Below are 21,561 nucleotides of genomic sequence, written 5' to 3'. Positions count from 1 at the left end.
GTGAGAGCTCACAAGGCATGTTGCAAAGCACTGGATTTGGTGCCTCGGGCCGAGGGCAGCCATTATATTGTAGCATGGAGCATTCTGGGAGATTTTTGTAAATAGTCCCTTGTTTGTGTTTTGTTAATACTTACTTTGTTTCCAGTTGCTGTGGGTGTGCCCTTGCCTGTGTCTTGCGTGAACCCTGTCCGATCCTCGCACGTCTTTAGCCACTGTATAAATTACCCACCATGTGTGTGCTTTACTGCTGGGTATCTTACCTTTCTGTGTTTCCAGAGATTGTGTCCTTTGCTGCTTATTTACATGGTGTGGCATGAATAATGAGTATGAACAGAATCAGTATCTACGATTGCAATAATTGAAGAATAAGAGTCTTATACAACATACATATAAATATTTGGTTAAATATGAAGTGTGTCGGTTGTGCACTCCAGTTATGGCGGAAGGAAGAAGCTGTAGATTTTAGATACAGACTATTACATATTTGGCATATGTGATGGTGAGATGTTTCTCCTGCTTGTGTGACGGTGAGATGTTTCTCCTGCTTGTGTGATGGTGAGATGTTTCTCCTGCTTGTGTTGCTAACCTGTTCAGATTCGGATTCATATAAGCACACAAATCAAGATCAAAGACTTCAAGTGAAAGTTTTGTCGGTGAGGGAGCGCAAAACTAAGGGGGGGGGGTTTGACGTTACACAAGCGATTATTGCTAGAAGGCGGAGCCCTGAGAGCGTGGGACTGAAGGTCTGCCTGGGTGAGACCCCCAGTTCAGCCTCAGCGCTGGAGGTCCTGAAGACTATTTACTGCAACATCGATGACTGCGCACAAAGTCGCAGAAATCCCTAATAAAATCAATCAATTAATTAATCAATCAATCAGACATTAATTACAAAGAACTTTTCTTACAAACACAATGTAACACAAAGTGCTTTAAATAATAAAAAACGGTACCAATTTACAATAAGGCTCCCTTTTGCCGCTTGTAAATACTAGTAACTCATTAATAAAAAGAAACTGTTATAACTTGTTTAAAATGGTCTATTAATAATTTACAAAGTGTTACAACCAAATTAATAACCAGATTATAAACCATTCATAGACTCTTTATATGGGTAGCCTTATTGTAAATACAATATCAGCCCACTCCTACTGACACCTTCACCAAAACAATGTAAAATAAAATGACATGAAAGACAATTATAAATAATATAGCGCGTGAAAATACTCTGCTCGTTTCATTCTGACCCTTGTTCATAGTAATTTGTTTTGTTGTTTCATCAAGTTGGACCGTACCTCTCTTGTTATACTGGTCTCCTGCTACTTTGCGAGGAATCTCACATGGAAATGATTCCCCTCCCTTTCCTCGCTGTTGGTCGCAACCGGCTGACATTCTCCAGACATTCTTCTTCCCACTAGATGGCGCCCGCGGATGGCTGATGACAACATTAATAGTTCTGCGGCTGAAGTCCAATATTAAATATTCATAAGGCTTATTATGTGAACTTATTGTCTTCGCCAATTATTAGATTTATAGTTGGGGGGGGGGGGGGGATTTAAAGGTGCCAGTTCACAAATGGTGTGTTGGAGGTGAGGACGGGGTCCGCCTGGCAAGATCGCAGGTACCCCGTAGGAGAATGACACTAAATAACGCGATAGGAATAATGTAAATGAAAGTGAATAACAAGCGCAGTTATCGATTAGATCATCCATGTGACGGGAATCTCAGTGAATATAACACGTCGTTATCTCTGCAGGGGCATCGCGGCATTCCTGCCGTCGCTCAACCGAGATTGCAAATGTTAGATGTGCCGCCCGTAAGGGACTAAGTGTTGGTCTTGTGTGGTTCTGAAAAAAGGCGGATCTTGCCAGTGTGTTAACTGGACCTCGACGTTCCGGTCCCGTACTGCTGAACCTGAGCCCGACACGCCCCGGACTAACGAGCGCTTACAGAACCTAATGGGTAAGTAGAGATGTTTGATTCAAACAACATTCTTCACTAGTTATTTTGCTGGATTTAATAAAGGGGTATCAATGAGACAGTAACGGTGTGGTTAGCCTATCAAGCCAATATAATAAATGGGCGGACCGGACGCTGACCGGGTGATAGAACCTCATGTCATTTGATCTCTCTCTCTCTGTTTTCTTTGTCATACTATCAAACAGGCTGCATTCTTATGCAAATTTCGCATATATTTTACTGCCTTATATTATTTACGATGGATATTTTGATGACGGCTGTGCACATACTTTTTAAAGTTCACTGTCGTTTAAGGATAAAAAATACAAATTTCTCTGTCACGTAAACCACATGTTGCTTAGTTATTCCGTCTTATTATCCTTAGTGTTGACAATTTAAGTTACTCTTTAAAAGGCAGAAGTTACCGTTTTGTTGAACTGGAACCCTTTTGGGTGGTGTGCATGGTTGTAAGTGACGATATCGATACCATGCCAAGCATTTTGTCAGTCGAAATTTTGTCAATCAACTGTTAATGACTTTAGATATTTTATAGACATTTATTTATCGTTGTTTTGACCGCAGTCTATGCAAAATGCACTGCAATGTAAAAATGCAGAGAAGCGGCCGCCTCAGATGTTAAAGTACAAGTCAGAAGTTTTTTTGTGCATGTTTTTCCACATTTGCCGTTTTAAAAATAGCAACGCGAGCTTTGTGTGTGCATATTTTATGCGACGTGTGCAACAACTTTATTGAAGATGCTGACTGGTCCTTAGTAGATAAAAGTTGTTAATGTTATTTAAATTTGGCCTGTTTTTAAATATTAGCAGTTACATTATTTCAGTATTGGAGTGTTCATTTTCGGGATACCATGATTGAATCGTGACACTGCTGTGGTGATGAGTGGGCTACTCGGTACTACCCAGCCCTACACTGTCAGAATAAAGGGCACAGTCCTGGTACAGTTCTGTTCCCCAAGGTACAAACAACATTAATGTACCCCCCAATGGTACAAAAAAGCTCCTCATTTCTGTACCTTAAAACAGCAATTCTCCACCCATGGCTCGCGTGTCATAGCACGTTCTGAAAGGGTTGCGAGGCAGAGTTGGAAATGCGAACATTTAAAAAAACCAGCAAGCTCCTATGCTGATCCACAATTAGATTTCCCCAATCCTCGAATTGACCAATATAAATGTGTTTTTGGTCTGCAAATGCTTGGCGCAAAACTAGTGAACACTCAGTCAATCCAAGAACTCAAATCATAGATGCTTAATTTAAAATTCACTGGCGCATTCTACCAGATTTGTGCACTAGGCACCGATTACATTGCGTGCTTGATCATAGCGTTAATTTTAACTTATACTTCATACACGGTCGCTACTGAGCTGGTATGGTAAAAATTGGGTCACTGTGAAAAAGAGGTTGAAAACCACTGCCTTAAAAGGTACATTTACCCACAGCTAAGGTACAATTGGCAGACCCTTGAGAGAATATGTCCAGGGACAAGTGATTGTACCATCAAAGGAACAAATTGGTCCTTTTGTTTAGCATCATGTTTTCTCCATCCAAAAACAGGCTCAGTGCAGAAACCAGTCAGCTGATACCACTCCTCCCACTCAGGGCCTGGCCTGTGCGCTCACACGAATCCCCAACAGCCCTCATTAGCAGCAGGGTCACTCAGCTCCTCTCTCCAACATTCACAGACCAGCTGCTGTCCAGCATCCTCACCCTGCAGTTTGTGCCCTGATAGCTGGTATAACTCTGCACTTGGCAACCGCTTGCGCATGTGACCTAAGTCCCTAGTTGGGTAATTCAGGTCCGGAGAGTAAAAGTCCAGACCGGGATTTTGTTTCAAACAACCAGCTGAGTTCTCTGTGACTGTGACTCTTTAAGATCAACTGGTTGGTTGAAACGAAATCTTGGTCTGGACTTTTACTCTCAGGACCTGAATTACCCAACTCTGCCTCAGTCAGCCAGGTGTTCCACTGAAATCATCCAGCCCTGGTGTCCCCACACTCCTGCAGGAGACAGCCTGTGCGAGGCCCTGGAGAAGCTGCAGCTAGCTTTGGCTGACGGCACAGCAGACAGCATAGAGGCCTGCTTGGACTGTCTGCTGAAAGCCCTGCTACTCAACAGTAAGTGCACCGTCTGCCTGTCATACATCACGCCTGCGTTTCCTTCCTCTCCTCAATCCAGTAATCCGCTGTAATGATGTGGCCTACTCACGATTTTTCTTGATAGACAATTCAAGGCTCACGGTTCGATCCACTCACAGCATATTCAAACAAAATAAGACTGGAAACAAGCTAAGATCTCACAGTTTTTATCTATTCCTTTTAGGCATGTATATTTATTTTTAAAGGTTTTCAAACTATTTCGTTTTTCTTGCATTTTTTCCCCCTATTCTGCAGACTCCAGCTGAAAATGCAAGAAAAAAAAGTCTCAAAATCTTAAAGTGCCTTTTATAAACAATCAGATTCCTACCTTCTTGCCTACAATTAAAACTAAGAATAAATCAGAATGTTCTTGATGTATAAGACTGAAAACAAGAAATTCACAAGTCATATGAATTTATTTTTAGGTATGTACATTTATTTACAAAACACTTTTTTTCAAACTATTCTTTTGTATCTTGCAGTTTCAGTCTTTTTCCCTTATTCTGCAAACTCCAGTGTGAAATGCAAAAATAAAATCTCAAAGCAAAACTGATTATGCCTGTCATGCCTGCTGGTGTTAACATTAATAAATGATTTCATGCCCCGGTGCATTGTGACACTCCTACATTTTATACCTTCTCCAAACACAGTTTCCTAATGCGTTCCATCGTATATCAAAGACATGGGGTGTCCCCTTGGTACTCAGTCTCTAATGTCATGACTTCTACTACCCAAAAGTTTCTGTGTGTCACTTCCTGTCTGAGACAGTCAGCTGAGTCTCGCGGTGTCTGGATGTGCCTGAGAGACGTTGACACCTGGTGTAGACCTTGGCAAAAATCGCTGTAATCACCTCGTTACTGCAAAAACAACGTGACATTCCTCAATGCTTCCTCACAGAAATTGCTTCACTGCCTTCGGCCCCCATTTGCTTGCAATAGAACGTCGGATAGCAGTTTTGCATGGAACACTGTGGCTTTGAGGTCGCCTCCCTTTTGGGGGGGGTGGGGGGGGCTGTGAGTTGACTGGGAGTGCTCCTACTGCACAGACATCCAAAGGTTTTAACTGCATCCATATCTGTACCTGTCTGGGATATTGATAAATATCAGAGTGGTTCTTACAAAGATACACATACACATTATTCATATCTTTGTGGGGACTCTCTGTTCCTTTCTATGGGCAAAACCCTAATCCCAACATGGACAGCCTTATCCCTACCCAGCCCTAACCTTAACTATAATTAATCTAGCGAAATACAATGATTTTTGGCATTTTTGTTTTTTTCATTGCAGTAACAGATTTTTAGAAAATTTGATTTCCCCTTCATGGAACCGAAAACATGGTCCCCACAATGACATAAAGAAACAGGTTTTTACCACATTATGGGGTTGTCCCCACAACACAATATGTACATGCATAACCAGCACACACACGCACCCACACTCCACTGCAATGCCATCAGTCGTAAACCACAAACTGGAGCTACTGCGCAGTGACAGGTCCGTGGGGGCGGCGATGAAGAAAATGCGATCTGTCATCTTCCGAAACCATCCTACATTCATTTTAAGCCTAGCTGTGGGTGTGGAATTCCCAGTTAGAGCTCTCAAAACCAGAACTGTCACATGCATGACTCCAGCCCCTCTGCACCAGTCCGGGGTTCTGTCTGGTAGTAGCCGTCCAGGAAAACTCCATCCATCCATTCTGTCCCCATCTAAAAGGGAGTCTGTGTGTTTGTGACCCCTCCCAGATGCAGAAGCCAGTGAGAAGATCGCAGAGGCCCAGGTCCTCTCTCAGTTCCCTGCTCTTTTGGACCCACAGGCCTCCTGCTCATCCAAGGCAGCTAACATCATAGCCGAAGTCACCAGGAATGGTATGTATCGCCCCCTAGTGGTCATCAGGCTTTTTCATCTTGATTTTTATATTCGCTCATTTTGCTCTCTCTGTTTGGTTTTGTATGGGGAATTTCTCACAGCAGGTCTATCTTATGGTGCCTTTTTGCTCAGGTGTGGAAGGTGGTCAATTGCATGGTGGAACATTGCTGAGGTCAACCACGGAACATGGCTTTGGTTAGCCTACCAACAGTTGCCGTTTGGCTTTGTTACGTATAACAGTGTTGGTGTTTATCTCAAAATTTGTAAAGGTTTCATGTCAAACTTTGTCTTTATGCAGTAGCTCTACTTCCGTCTACTGTGTTTATTTGGATGTAATGTGTCAAACTGATGTCTGCATTTCTGCATGAATGCGGCGCGATCCAGTTTACGTCTCGGTTGCAATGCACAGCCTCGCTCACGGCCCTATGATGTCATCAATGTCCATTTCTATGACATCACTCATGACTCAATGAGTGAGGAGGGTTTCAAATGTTCATTCCCCAGGGTTAATCGAGCTCCATTTTTTTCACAGAAAAGACGACAATCCCCAAAGGATCTCGGTGAGACAAATTAACCTAAATTGGATATTAAATGGCACTTGCCAGCATTCAGAGGGAGTCTCAAATGAGCGTGAAGGGCAGCGAAGGCCGAACTGTGTCTGATACCTTTCATTAACCCAGAGAATAAGCTCCGTCGCTTTGTCACTGTGCTGATTTGCATACAGACAGTGGAAAAGGTGACCATGTCAACACCCAGACTGAAGGGTGCTTATTAATTCACAGAAAGGTTTGGCGAAACAAAACAAACCCTTTCACTTTGGGAGTCAAATCAGCATATGTTACCCAGCAGCCTGACACCTGAAGGAGTTTCTCAGGGATGTGAAGAGCTTGTTTATTGAGGAATAGGCTTTTAAAACTATGGTGTTAAATTAAGAAAATACAATTTAAATGTTTGCAATATTTGCAGAGGGACACATATACAAATGATTGGTGCGTCTCTGGTATCTCGTCTGGCTGCCTGCTGGCCCGTGGGCTAGATGTGGTTGAGTTCTTCAGTCCCACTACCTGTATTTATTACTCTGACCCAGGGGTGGGCAATCATATCTGCAAAGGGCCGGGGCGTGTGTGAGTTTTTGCTGCAACTCCCTAATTAGATTATTAATTGGATGATGACTGATTGGATGAAGAGTCGTCACACCTGGGTTTGAGCTGAGCTAAAGGTTATCCCTAAAACCTGCGCACACACCGGCCCTTTGCGGATAAGATTGCCCACCCTTGCCGTAAGTTAACTGGGCCTCAAGACCAGCTGTTCTTGGCTCAGACTTTGCCGGAATTGCAGGATGTTTATCTCATGCCAGGGGCCTGTGTCTGGTTCTCTATCTAAGAATCTTCTCCAGGCCACTCGCTGTCACACATCACAGAGGCCGCAGTCGTCCTGCCGGTGTGGGCAATAAAGGGGCTTTGGCTGTTTAAGCAGCTGAGTCTATCCAGACGTGATGCTCAGCATCGATGTCCATCACCACCAGCGCTGGTCTTACCTTGAACGTTCTCTGGGATTATTAATTATTATGACTGGGAGTGCCGTAGCTGTGTAATAAATTGGCTTTGCTCCGGGGACATCGGGTCTGCTAGACCCAAATGAGGACAAGGCCAGAGGTAATGGACTCTTGAGTAGGATTGGCCAGATAATACATGTCGGAGGGACACTTTGAGCTACATCAGGTTTTATAAACTGCTTTATAACTAAATATGTTTGGCTAAATAGTTCATTTCTTCTTGTGTTTTGACTGGTTTGTTTCCTGGATTGAAAGACTCATTATAGGATTTTAGGAGACTGTCAATCAGTACACAGCAAGAACTCAGTGCTTAAGTGAACTTGAGGTCTTTTTAATTGAAATTGTAGCTCAAAGCGTCCTCCCTGACATGGATTATATGGTCACCCTACTCCTGAGGGACCAAGTTCTGCCTTTTGTTGGGTTTTCCACAATATTGAAATGAATATACACCAGGGATATTCAAATCACGGTCCTCGAGGTCCGAGCCCTGCTGTTTTTCCAGCCTTCCTTTACCTGTGAGCCAGGTGCGAAGCCTCTGGCCAATCAGAATCAGTAAATATTACACCAACTACCTGGTAGAACTGAAAATAAGGATTTGGAATCGATGCCCAGATTTGAAGACCCCTGACATACATAGCCGGTAGATTATCAGATGATATGTCACAAAGAGATTCATAATGTGTATTTCCTATATAGCGTTTGGTAGTTGATACTTTATTGATCCCTTCTCTTTATCTCTTCCCCAACTTGCTCTCTGTAGGTGAGAGCAAGCTGGCTGTGAAGGGCAGGCACCTATAGCAGCATCCAGGGAGCCGGGGGTTAAGGGCCTCGCTCAAGGGCCCATCGACATGCTGAGGTTGGGCTTGACCTGGTGACCTTGTGATTACAGGCACAGAGGCTTAGCCCGCTGAGCCACATAACCCCAGTTTGCTGGAGGAATCGGGTTGCCATCATCATCCACATTTATGTCTGGAGTCACGCCATTGCATTCCTCCTCCCCTCAGGATGCAAACCTGAGGCGGTCCTGCCAGGTCTCACGGTTCTTCTTATGTTCTCCACAGACTTCATGCGGAGCTCCTGTGTGGATGCCGGCCTCGTCCCTCCACTGGTGCGGTTGCTGCACTGTGAAGACCAGGAGGTCCTGCTGCAGACGGGCCGAGCCTTGGGCAACATCTGCTACGAGAGCCGTGAGTAGCACCACCGAGCGTTCCAGCTGCTTCCTGAGCCGTGTGCTGACTCTCTGATCTCTCAGCATGGTGACTCCGACAGCATTGACTATCAACATCTAGGCCAGGATGGTTTTGCTGATTTTAATGCAAAGAATAACTGCCTCAGATCTTGTTGGGGTGACTGAAAGTGCTGTTTTTAATAGCATATGTCACTTTCCAGTGGCCTATTGTGTCACCCTATGTTGGCAAATTAAGGCTAGTCAACTGAAGTTAGGGTTAGGTTTAGGAAGGTTATGGCGTCTTCAGACATCCAAACCTGTTTTTATGGTAGTGCAGCCCCTCCCCCTCCATAATGGGAAACCGGAGTTTAACATAATTTAATAGCATATTTAATTCTTTCCAGTGGTCTATTGTGTCACCCTACATCCCCAAATTAGGGTTAACCAACTGTATCTAGGGTTGGTGTTGGAAAGATTATGGCTTTTTAAGCCATTAAAACCTGTTCTACGATTGTTCTGTGGCCCTGGATGATGGGAAACCACAGGTTAGATGGGGTCTTACAAAGAAGGAACATTGCGACCGGACCTCCTTGCCAGAGTGGCTTTAAGAGAAATGCACTGGAGGAATCGGGATGCCTTCGGTACTGGTGTTTGCCCTGGGGCGTGAATGGAACACCGTGAGGGGAAAAGCCCAGAATCTGAATAACTGGCTCTCAGTTCAGTGCTGGTCCAGTGAGGTTCTGAGCCGGGAGAAGCGGTGCTGTGTTTGTTCGAAACGGAATCCACATGATTCACGAATCAGACGACCGGTGTCGGGATTGGCGGAGGTGTTACCTTTTTGGAAAGCATAGAATGGCTCTGCGGAACTCGAAAGGTTACAGGATGAAAAGGGTTCAAATTCAAAGTCAGTTCCGGAAGCTGCAACTAAAGAGTCCTGGCAGGAATGAGAACATTTCGTCAAAGGCGTCTGCCGGAATTGTGGCTGAGGTATATGGAAATGCCATCTGGGAACATCTACATATCAATTAATTCCGGAAAAGTATTTATGGAGAGCTCAGCCACTGAATATGGCTCATAGTGATGTCCTGTCCTATTGCAGTGTGGCACGAAATCTGTTACTTTGTTAATGTTAGCTTCGTAAGAATCAGTTATGGACAGGATAACTATTCAGGTTTACAATGCTGTGTAAATGTCTGCCAAAGTGTGTCAGCTTAGCTATTTCAAACCTCTCCAAAAATCACCCCAGTATTTCGTATCACCCCAGTATTGACTTGAACACTAGCCCACTTCGTATGGCTCATCAATACATGTACGTCATTGAGTTATTTAACTAATTCAGAAGCAGGTGGTGAAATGTAACAAACACATGGAACGGCTGCGGTGCCCCTGAGGAGAGGTTCGGGAACTGAAGCGGTGCTCATCAAGCCGTCCAGCAAGATACCGGCAACTTTTGGGGAACAGAACAAATTCTCGTCAGTTTTCATTGTATTACTCTTAATTTGCATATGTTTGTGATGTTGTGTTTCTTTCTGAACAAATGTACACTTACTATCCAGATAAATAGCTTTAAACATTTCCTCTGACTGCCTAAGACTTTTGCACAGTGCTGTATGGAGAAAAATATTTGGTTCCTGGAATATATCCAAGGGCCTAGTTGGAGCCGGCAGTGATCTCATCCTGTCCGCCTCTCACCCTCTCATTCTGCACCTGTGTAGGACGCGGGTAGAGTTACTCGGTGATACTGCACTGCGATTGATAGGGGATTAATGAATGAAGTGATCTGGATCAGCCTGCATCAGCCGCGCATGCATGGATACGTGTCGTCACGGTGCCCGTTGCTTTTCGCATTTTTGTTTCTTGCGTCTGCTTTAAAAGCGTGATGTGGCGGCTCGGCCGGTAGCACTTTTGAGTCACACCTACAGCGCTGGGGGGCTGAATTCTCTCTCAGTTCTGTGTGTGAAAATAGCTGTTAACAGGTAATATAACTCTCTCACCCAATGGAATAATTCTAAGCTTTAGAGGAGAGAGATGGAAAAACTCACCCTCTCAGGGTTGTTCCCATAAGCTCCAGGCCGCCATGACCCTGAATAGGGAAAGTGGTTACTGAAAATGGAAGGAAGGACTGATAAGAGTCCCTTAAGAATGTGACCTGTCTCTTCATCACATCCGCCAGTCCGGAGTTTTGCCGTTGGGTTTTCTCTCAACTTTAATCTGTTCTGACTGACCGATAATCTCGGTTAAATGGAAAAAACCCCCAGGGAGACTTGAGTCACCATAAGCTGTCAGCTGTGTCTGCACCCAGCTCAATAACATTAATGAAAACTAAAAACTATAAGCTGACAGGTAACACTTTACATGAAGGGGCACATATATTGTAATACACTTACTTAAAATTTCTGATTAATTAATACATTAAGCACTGGTTACATACTGATCCCATGTTCGTTCGTCATTAATCAAACATAACAGTTCATATATTTCATGCAGTTACTACATTGGTTCATGGTTTGTACTTGAGTAGTAACTAAGGTAATTGTGGCCCCTTAAGTGTAGTGTTACCAGAAAACAATTTCATGAACCGAAAATAAGATAAGGAAATAAAAAACTACAACTAATTGAAAATTATAAGCATTGCTTCTGAAACTATCTTAAATAAAATGAAATGTCAGATAATTTCTGTTACCATTTTTAATACTATTTAGGATTTAGCTAATGAAATGATTACTTTAATGACCATTACTAAGACCTGGATCGTGTTTTGCCCATTTCAGGGACATTAGTATGTAATGTGCCACGTTTATGCAAAAGGGATTCTCTAAAAATCAGATTAGCTCTGCAAGTTTGTTTGTCCTTAGAAATAAAATAGCTAATTTAAACTGTAACTAAAATATACAAAAACTTTATAGAAATATATCTGTAAAACGAAAATTTATAAATTCGCGCTGAAAACTAAATCGAATGAAATTAAAATGAAAATGGACAATAATATGAAAATAAAAACTAAAATTTTAAAATCAAAACTCTAAGGACGCCGTTGTACACGCAGTGGTGTCACTTTTGTCCGCAGGCAGTTGTGTAAGCTGACATTTTGCACTCGCTGCCGGGGTTGGGGGGGGGGCTGTGTGCTGCAGTGCGTCTTTGACATCCTCGGGCTGATGGAAACAGGCCCTACGACACTGATTCCTGCCACCCTGTCAGATTAGCTCGCCGATATTCCTGCTGGAGAGCTTGAAGCTCGAGGTTCTCTGCATCCAGTATAACGACGTGACAGAATGACACGGACGGGGACTAAACGCCCAAGGCAGCACGGGGACTTCGCTGACTCAGCGGACTACGCAAATCACGCGCTATCCGAGCTACTGTAAGAGCCGCCGTGGATATCCCTCCCCCTCGCGCTCCAGCTGCAGCTCCGGGACCTCAGGAAATAGCTGACGCTGCATATAATTCATAATAAGCCCACTGGCTTTGGGGTATAACTGTATTTCTGTAGTTCATGAGATGTTCAGTCGACATTTGGCAGCAGCCATTAGGGACTAACGTGGATCGTGGCTGTAGCCAATAGCCAGGTAGGCAGGCAGAAAACAGCTTTGCCAGATGCCCAGGTTAGAAAGCGGGGGGGGGGGGCACTCGGGACCGGCGCTCAATCCACAGACAGCAGAAGGCCAATTACGCAGCTAATGGGCTCACGTGAAAGCCAGCTGCCCACTGTTTGTACACCGTCATGGCGCCCCACGGTGGTTGTCATTAGTACTGATGGCGACCGCATCTGCATGGTGTTCAGGGGTCACTGAATTCCCCTGGCAGAAACATCAGCTTATAGCCCATCAGCTGGATTGAGTACGGATGCTCCTTACCGCGGGGTTACGCTCAGTTCATAGCTACTGTCACTAAATACGTAAATAAATAAATACTAACTAAATACCAGTCATTGGAAAGTATATAAGTTAATTCAAGTTTAATAGGGTAAACAGGAAACAAAACACTGTATGATACGTTGTTAAACACTGTATAATACGTTGTTAAACACTGTATAAGATATTTATGCTCGCAGTGGCTACAGAGATTGGAGTCGTGGATGGATGGGTGGATATTGCCACCTCCCAGCATCAGCAGAATGTATCATACGGCATATCGCTAGCCCAGGAACGGGTTAAAATTCAAAGTTTGATGACTACCGAACGTGCATCGCTATCACAGCGTCGTAAAAGCGAAGTATCGTAAGTTGAACCATCGTAAAGTGAAGTGCACCTGTACTGCCGATGATTCAGAGTAACTAAACGCTAATCCACAGCCCCAAAGTCAGACAGACAATTGAAGTAAATACTCCGAACCTGACGCTCCGACAATGAATTGGCGTAATTGAACTACCGTTCCCATAACGATCGCCAGCATTCTGTTTGTTCCTGGCACGATGTGTGCATTAACGCCGGCAGAATTGTGGCTCTCTGGCTGCAGAAGAAGGGTCAGCATCTGGATGGCAGCTGATGAGTTGTAGCACAGGTGAGTAACATTTCAGGACATATTTCAGTGGAGCCAGTTTTCATTCTGTAGCTTCCTGTGGAATTAATTCAGACACAAAGGACGTTATTTGAAGAAAAAGACGGGACCTTTTCAAACCTAACAGTGTTCACAACTGCACAGGAACCAAGCAACTGAAATGCCACAGTACACTGGCCAGGAAACGGCTTCACATTATCATACAAACCGAGGCGTTAATCTATGGGCTATTCTACGCTGTCCTGTCATCTTGACAGGGCCAGAAGTAAGATGATCATCAGTTTTCTGGGTGGCTCGCAGGCAGGGGTGGTTCAGAAAGTACAAATCCAGACCAAGATCTTGGTCTGGATTTGTACTTTATGATCCTGAGTTTTATGCCTCTGATCCCAGGTAATGCTTTGCCATGGGACCCTGAAAAGGTAAACCTGGCCCTGCATCCTGGTTGTATAGTTTCTTACCACTTTTATTTTCAGAACAAAGTCTCCTAGACGTAAAATTTTCTAGGCAATTTTCAATTGGAGGCAAAATAAACAGCTTAGCAGTTTAGGACACTGAAAGGCTCCTGTTTGTGTTGGGAAGGTCATTGGTTCAAATCCCACTGGTTCACTTTTAATTATAATTGCCTACCGGGGGGGGCAGTCACACAATTTTCATTTGTTTTTCCTCAGAATCTTTACAAGCACAGCTGGTCAGCCTGGGCGTGATCCCCACCCTGGTGAAGCTTCTCAGTGTCCAATCCCACAATGCAGCAGTGACAGACATGTGCCTGGCTGCCTTCACCAGTTTGGCGGAGCTGGGTGAGCTCAGGGTTACCGCGGCGTTACAGTAACGTGCAGGGTGATGAGATGTTCGTAAGTCAGGCCCATGGCCCTGAAAATCAGCCTGCCGGTGTTGCTGGGAGTCACTTCCCACCAGTTGTGTTTTTGAAAATAAAATGCATCCTGTACGCTGCTAAAGATAAAACCGTCTCTTTAAAACCCCAAGCTGCTCATGTTAGCAGAAGAACATCTGAAGGGTAAATAACGGCTGACTGCACCTTCTGTTTTTGCCCAACCTCAGAGTCGAGTAAGGAGCAGTTTGCCTCCACGGACATCGCTGGGGAGCTGGTCAAGCTCCTCCAGAGGCAGGTGGAGCCAGAGAAGAAGGAGATGATTTTGGAAGTCCTCGTCCCACTGGCAGAGAACGGTGAGGCCTGGGGGGGGGCAGGGCGACACAAGGGAATTATCGGAGGCTGCAAAGAGAGAGAACAAGCAGCCAGCAAGCAGTGTCATCCATGAACCTGTCATATGGCATCCGCAGCAACATCTTTAAGGCTTTGTGGAGATGCAGAGTTTGGTGTGAATGAAGATGCCTCAGGGATTTTAGATCGTTGTTCAGTGAGTCCCTGCATGACCCCAGCGGCTCCCCCGTTCTCTCTCTCTCTCCGCTGACTTTTCAGGCAGATGTAGGCAGACGGAGATCACAATGGGGTTTCAGATGTCATAGGAAAAGGCTCCCCGTGTCCAAATAAAACACGTTGCTAGATATCGAGTTTTCACCTGTAAGGCGTTATCATGCGATTGCCGCGTTGATGACGTTCTCATAGACGACCTTCTTCTTAAGGATGTTCTGAGCAGAGCAGGAAGCTCCATGGGGAGCGTCTCAGTGCCCCTGCTTCCACATCTTTGATTTCTCCACCTATCTTCTCTTCCCTCACCCCCCCTAGTCTGCCGCCTCTCTGCTTGTGTCTGACCCGTGTGTGATGTAATGTGTCTGTCATGTTGTACCAGTGGTGTGTGTGTGTAGGGAGGGGGGGTGCTTCTGACTATCCTTCCCTCCCTCCCCAGACCCGATCAAGCTGCAGCTGGTGGAGGCTGGATTGGTGGAGTGTTTGCTGGAGCTGGTGGACCAGACAGTAGATGGGAAGCTGGAGGAGGATGCGGTCGAGCTGAAGACGGCCTCGGACCTCATAGTGCAGCTGCTTCTAGGAGGTATAGGGACACGTATTAAACAGCAGTAGGAGCAATCACATCAGGAGATCAACAAACCGACAAGATTACACTTTCTCATATGCGTCAACCAGAGCGGAGACCTCACTGAATAAACACGTCTCAGTAATAGCGATCTTAAAGCTTTTGATCCAATTTTGGGATGTACCTGGGGCTGATCTAGCTGCACCGACATCGGAAACAGATTACGCACGCGCATACCAGGAAATACACAACAGTATAAAAAGAGCATCACAAAATGATACATTTAGAAGTTTTAACCAATCACCAACTCACAAACAAATAAATGACCAATAAAGTATCACTTGTAAAAAAAAAAAAAAAGCTAGTCAGCCAATAGGGGCCCCTTCATTGTTCTGGGCCCCCAGGCTGCAGCTCCAAAACTACAGTACTGTACAAAAGTCTTAGGCAGTCCAAAGAAATGTTTAAAGCAGAATATCTGGGTAGCAAGTGTACTTTGGCTTAGAACAAAAAACACAATTTAACATTATAACATGTGCAAATTAACACAATAAAAACTAGTAATAATTTCTTCTGTTTTCTAAAAAGTTTCTGATATCTAGTTGGACGGCTAGATGAACATCACTTCAGTTCCCAAACTTCTCCTCAGGGGCTCCTCAGCCGTTCCATGATTTTGTTAAATTTCACCAGCAGCTCAATTAAATAATTAAATATATTGGTTTAAAAAGTCAGTGACAGATTGACTAGCTGAATGAGGTGTGCTAGTGGCCAAGTCAAAAGATACATGGCTGAGGTTCTGATATGGCTAAGCTGACACACTTTGACAAGCATAATATCATAGTTTTACACCAACATGAGGATAATCTAAACATCATTTTCTTTGCCTACCTAAGACTTTTGCACAGTGCTGTACTTCTCATAGAATCATTTGATTCACCAATTTCTGGGGCCAAATTCTACCTACAAGTCAGCTGTCCTCAGTCTGCTATCGCAGCCGCTTTCAGCTAAATAGAGCTGTGAAGAGCCGTTTCCTCAGGCTGGTGGGGGGGCAGTTGTGCCCTTCAGCTGCAGGACAGTATTCATTTTTTACCCCCCCTTATGAATAACACCCGGTGCTGATATATAATCCCGGTGTCCTTGCTGTCGGCCTTAGAAGGTCGTCTTAATGTCACCGCTTCAGAGATAAGCATACATGAGGGTATATATAGCAGGTGAATGGAGCTCACCCCCTGGCCAAAATGCTCAGTAGATGTCCCTTGTGATGTGCCTTCCAGATGAATCCATGCAGAAACTGTTTGAAGGAGGTGCGGGTTGTGTGTTCCAGAAGGTTCTCTCATGGGTGCCCTCCCACAGCCACCAGCTGCAACTGGCTGGGGCTCTGGCCATCGCCAACTTCTCTCGTAACGGTGAGCCCCCCCCCCCCCCCGCCACCATGAAGGAAGAAGCAGACTGCAATAGATGGCATGGTTACCTGTTGTGCAACACAAGCTAGCTTAGCAGCACCACCTACTGGACTGACTGCATAATGCATTTTTAAATATATTCCGTCTGATGTTGCCTGCCTCAGATGCAAACTGCATCCACATGGTGGAAACGGGCATCGTGCAGAAGCTACTGGCGTTGCTGGAGCGTCATGCCGTCGATGGCAACGTCACCGTGCAGCACGCCGCCCTCAGCGCCGTGAGGAACCTCGCCATCCCCGGTGAGCGCCCGCTCCAGCAAGCAAACGCCACCTGATTGGCCGATATCCCAGTCAAGTCCTTCCCACTCTCGGTGGATTGGCTGCTTTGTCAGCTGACTGGGGCACAAAAAAAAGAAGAAAACGTTCCATAAAGGTGACGATACACAGGGCAACTTGTCATGCAATATTTCCATGCAATTTCCAACCAAGTGAGACGAAGGGCAACTCATCTGAATATGAACATGAAAAGTTGCCCATTGCCAATCAAAGTGTTTCAAATAGAAATTTGTTGCCCAGTATCAATGGGAAAGCACCCAATAAACACTGGTCAGCAACATTGCTCTAAAAGTTGCCCTGTGTACCGACACCTTAATCGTTTTTAAACTGCAGGTTTTGGGCCACATGTCATATACGAATGCGAAAGCAAGAAACTCGCCGAGCAGCTTTTCCTTTGACGGTCTCCTCCCCAGTGGTGAACAAGTCCAAAATGCTGTCGATGGGCACGGTGGACGTGGTGCTGAAGCTGCTGCCCTCGGAGATGCCCGTGGTGCAGTTCAAGCTGCTGGGGGCACTGCGGATGCTCGTAGATACGCAGGGTAAGTACGTCTGTGCCAGGACCCTGGGCATCCGGAACTGTGGGCTGACATCGCTCCTGGTCATCTTACAGAGTGCCTCTGTGTGGCTCTCCCAGTGTGCCTGACTCCTGCCTAAAACAGCAGCGGACGATGGTTTTATGATGTAGGGCAGGGGAATTAGAAAGGAGGACATTTCTAAAAAGACGTTTCGTGCTCTGCACCTCGCTGGTCTTTAAATAACGCGGTCAGGCCTCTCTGCTTGCACCTTTTTTTAAGCAATAGCTGTTCCCCTGGAGAGCTAGAAAATGTCACAGTCTAATGTGGACTTCAGCCAGGTGTGTGGGATGCAGTGAAGGTGAGGGATCAAGCGGTACCATGGGGGGGAGCGGGGTGCTGCTTTATTTTTAGGACCCAGAATAGTGGGATGTGTTGGACTGAAGCTTCAGCATGCAGGAGCCAACCTCCCACCGCTAGGGGGCGTGCTAATGTGGAGAGCCTTGAAAAGAGGCGGGATGGTCCCTCTCTATGGTAGGTCTTTCTGTTTACAGTCCTTAACCTTAATCTTAACCTAAAAAAACACCCAAAAAATGAAGTCCGTAAGTGCTCATGCTCACCCTGGCCAGTACCGGTGCCGAATAGAGGAGCCCCCAGAGCTTTGCGGGATACTTCAGGATGCTGTTATGATGCTGATTTCACACAGTCATGCTGCACTCACACCTGGTGCGTATCACCTTCTGCTTTTGACCTTTGACAGCCAGACCAGGTCATAGCAGTGCATGCTGGGATACATCACCAGCCGTGCGGCGACCTTACTTCCAGGTGGCAATTTTTTTTTGGTTATGTATTATTATATGCACTGTTTCACACGCTCACATCCCACCATGCATCTCTGATAACCACGTAGTTAGGACTGGGTTACGGTTGGACATAGTTCACTTGCAGATATTTGCGTCAAGTGCTGTCGATCTTGTAAGCAAAGGGATGCTTGTTTTCACTGATCTGTACACGGATATTGTAGTGCTGGTGCTCTTGGCTTCCTGGGACAGGCTCTAGCAGTATTGACGGCCAAATGAAGCTTCGTGAACCATTTGCTGTATTTTCTGTCCCCACTAGGTGGTGCTGTCTGTTCAAAAAAGGTTTCAAAACATGCCCCAAAGCAAACTAATCTCTTTTGACCACATCAAGTGCCGTCAAAACATATAGCAAGTGGTTCATTAAGCTTCATATGCCCATCACTAATTAGCAGTAATCAAAGATGGAGGTACGTATAAAACGATGACTTAGATTCAACTGGCACTGAGAAGTGCAGTAGCTTATTTAAGAACTGTGCAAAGTGTTGTTTATTGCTTAAACAATCCCAGAATGCATCTGTGGTGGAGGCGGGAAAAGCAGCTGGGTGTTTGGGGGAACCCTGAGAGTGAGTCTGCTGCCCCCTGGAGGCATGGAGGACAGGCAGCCTGATCATCAGATGAAAATCACACAGAGAGAAACAGTCACTTATCAAATTAGCCTTTGGCACATGTGGGAGCGTGAGGTCACCATTTTATAGAAAAAAATGGCAGTTTTAGACAGGAGTGAGGAGCAGACTGGTGAGCCGCGTGCCCCTGACCTCCATGTCCGTGCCCGGGTGTGCAGCGCAGGCCGCGGAGCAACTGGGCACCAACCCCGTACTGGTGCAGCGGCTGCTGGAATGGTGTGATGCCAAGGACCACGCTGGGGTGATGGGCGAGTCCAACCGGCTACTGTCCGCCCTCATCCGGCACAGCAAGTCAAAGGTGGGGGGCCAGAGGCTCTCACACGTCACATGCCAACATCATCATCTAAACACCCCCTCATCCAGCCACTATTACATGAAATACCGCAGCTGCTCTTTACCACAACACCCCCATGAGGTCAAAATGAACTCACAGAAGCACCTGGTAAACACTGCTGCTCACTCTCCACCCTCCACACACACACACACATATACAGCAGAACCTCCCTTAAACCATGATCAGATACCTACAAATGTCCAGCAGGACCTGAGCCTGACCTCTTCCCCCCAGAATCATCTGTGTTTCAGTGTTGCTGCTTCACCTCTGGGGGGGGGGGGGGGGGGCAGTGTTAAAGGGTATTAAATTCTCGAATCTGTATGGTCAGGAGGGTTGATCAATTTTCTAGAATCACACACGTAATACCAGCCATTCGAATCACATATAAGGCAAATGTTTAATACTGTGGTATGATGCTTACTGGTTAAAGCTAAAGACCAAGCTAATGATTTAAGGCACAGTATCTCCCTACCTGTAGCTCAGTTTGTATCCTTCCCACAAGGAACCCGCTCCACAGTCCGTGTTCAATATTAACAAGCTTAGCAGGACTGGACGACGACCGCACATGTTCAGAGGGATGTGGCCAGCCTGCGGTTCCAAGCCGAATGTGTTTGACGAGCCGCGACCTCCCACTCTGAGGCTGTCTGAGTTATTTGGAAGGCTTGTTTTTTGTCAGTGCTTAGTCACAACTGGAAATTGTGAATCACACGACCCGGCGCTCGAATCCGCCACCCCCCCCCCCCCCATTCCATTTCACAAACTCACATGCTCCCTGGGAACATAAACTCACATTGTCGTTCCATTGCTCTGTCCCAGGATGTGGTTCGAATGATCGTCCAGGGAGGCGGTGTGAAGCACTTGGTTGCCATGTCGACGAACGAGCATGTGATCATGCAGAACGAATCCCTGGTGGCTCTTGGGGTCATCGCGGCCCTGGACTTGGGTAAAGGCACGAAAGGGACAAGCCAGGAAGGGGCGGTCATTTTGTTTCCACCTGTAGGGGGCTCTCTCTTTTGCTAAACGGGGGGGTGAGATGCCCAGTGGTGTCACAAGGTCCACACAACCTCTGCTAATTTATCCTCTAATCCCATACCAGTATCTGTATGGAGTAAATAATTTCAGTCACGCTAATCCAACTATACTTGGGAACTCAATATACCGCAATGAAATACTGTTGCAGATGACCTGAAAAAAATATTACAATTGAATATATACATGTATAGAGTTTGCATGATAATAAAGTGAATTGTTGACATTGTGTGTTTCTGCGTGTGACACACAGGCGTGGCAGAGGGAGACTTTGAGAGAAGCGGCTTGGTGCAGGTTCTGCACAGGTTGCTGTCGGACGAGCACAGCGCCCCTGAGATCCAGTATAATTCCATGATCCTTGTCTGTTCCATCATGGGTTCTGGTCAGTGAGCGCAGATGTCCCAGAATTCTGAGCGCTTACTCACATCTGATTTGTGTTTGGGACACGCCCTGTGTGTTTCCGCAGAGTCCCTGCACCGAGCTGTTCGGAACCTGGCCTTCCTGGACCTGGTGGCCAAGCTGCGAGCGCATGAGAACCAGACGGTGGCCCGGCAGGCATCGTTGACGGAGCAGAGGCTGACGGTGCAGGGCTGAGGGACCATAACGCCTCTGCATGCCGACATGAAACCTGAGCCCCATCTGAGGCGCCCTCACCATCCTTCCAGCAAAACAGAACCATTTTTTTCTACATTGTCGCGACGGCGCCCCCTTTTGGGCTGGCTGCTCACTGTCCCGTCATTGATATACCGGCATTCATCCTCAAAGGCCTGTGTGTTCACCCCACCCCCCCAAAATTTATATCTACCCCACCTTCCCTGGCTGTTTGAGAGAACAGGTGAAGGGTGCCCCCTGCTGGTCATCCTTGATTAAAATGTCCAAGAAATTCCAAATCATAGTGTTTAGGATGCTGACGTGGTGTCGTGTTCAGTGTGTGGAGGAGGTCACATGACAGAGTGCTGGAGCCAGTGTCCCTGAAGGAGCAACTCAGCCACAGAGCTGGGCCCGCACCACGGCACTCTACCGTAGTTGTGTTTAGCGTCTGGCTTCTGTGTATTGCGACCTGCAGCATCCCCTGTCGGGAAATCCTGTCCGGCCTCCCACTAAGCACAAGTATGATTGCTGTACATTTCCGCTGGAATGAAAACGACGACCAGAAAATGATGCCGATATTAAAGCTAATCTTTAACGATCAGTTTTTGCTCTTTAAATCGTGCTCCTTTAGGTGCAAGCTCAGCGAGATGAAGTGCTCTGATGGGGGGAAACCCTACTTAGGTCAGCACACATTCACATTTTTAAATGCTTTCAGTTAGAACAGGTGC

The 21,561-nt window shown here is 46.0% G+C and overlaps 1 protein-coding gene and 1 long non-coding RNA gene across 5 annotated transcripts; one reads left to right on the top strand and one right to left on the bottom strand.

The window, feature by feature from the left end:
- Window positions 1–1,488: 1,488 nt before the first annotated feature.
- On the top strand, window positions 1,489–21,434 carry LOC125720563 (rap1 GTPase-GDP dissociation stimulator 1-like). Of its 2 annotated transcripts, none has more exons than XM_048996126.1 (15): window positions 1,489–1,618; window positions 1,855–1,959; window positions 3,978–4,088; window positions 5,854–5,976; window positions 8,594–8,719; window positions 13,866–13,994; window positions 14,257–14,382; window positions 15,024–15,167; window positions 16,421–16,552; window positions 16,714–16,848; window positions 17,298–17,423; window positions 19,038–19,177; window positions 20,030–20,156; window positions 20,496–20,624; window positions 20,709–21,434. In XM_048996126.1, the coding sequence occupies exons 2-15, from the start codon at window positions 1,956–1,958 to the stop codon at window positions 20,834–20,836; spliced, it is 1,680 nt and encodes a 559-aa protein (XP_048852083.1). In that variant the 5' UTR covers window positions 1,489–1,618; window positions 1,855–1,955; the 3' UTR covers window positions 20,837–21,434. The 2 variants fall into 2 exon arrangements, with proteins under 2 accessions (XP_048852083.1, XP_048852082.1); XM_048996125.1 differs by having other exon boundaries at window positions 1,490–1,618; window positions 1,754–1,959.
- On the bottom strand, window positions 12,629–16,503 carry LOC125720594 (uncharacterized). 3 transcript variants are annotated; one of them, XR_007385513.1, is made up of 4 exons: window positions 16,373–16,503; window positions 14,477–15,160; window positions 14,234–14,389; window positions 12,629–13,255 (listed from the first exon to the last, which is right to left on the bottom strand). It is a non-coding gene; the product is annotated as an uncharacterized LOC125720594 (long non-coding RNA). The 3 variants fall into 3 exon arrangements; XR_007385512.1 differs by having other exon boundaries at window positions 14,234–15,160; XR_007385514.1 differs by having other exon boundaries at window positions 14,234–15,157; window positions 16,373–16,450.
- Window positions 21,435–21,561: the final 127 nt, after the last annotated feature.

The sequence above is a fragment of the Brienomyrus brachyistius genome, chromosome 25 (assembly GCF_023856365.1).
Source record: "Brienomyrus brachyistius isolate T26 chromosome 25, BBRACH_0.4, whole genome shotgun sequence".
NCBI lineage: Eukaryota > Metazoa > Chordata > Actinopteri > Osteoglossiformes > Mormyridae > Brienomyrus > Brienomyrus brachyistius.
This window is presented reverse-complemented; position numbering and strand designations above follow the sequence as displayed.

Bases quoted from the DNA above. Each gene is read 5' to 3' on its own strand.
- LOC125720563 (XM_048996126.1), top strand. The intron at 17,424-19,037 runs GTAAGTACGTCT...CCGGGTGTGCAG, and splicing joins GATGCTCGTAGATACGCAGG to CGCAGGCCGCGGAGCAACTG. The intron at 20,157-20,495 runs GTAAAGGCACGA...TGTGACACACAG, and splicing joins CATCGCGGCCCTGGACTTGG to GCGTGGCAGAGGGAGACTTT.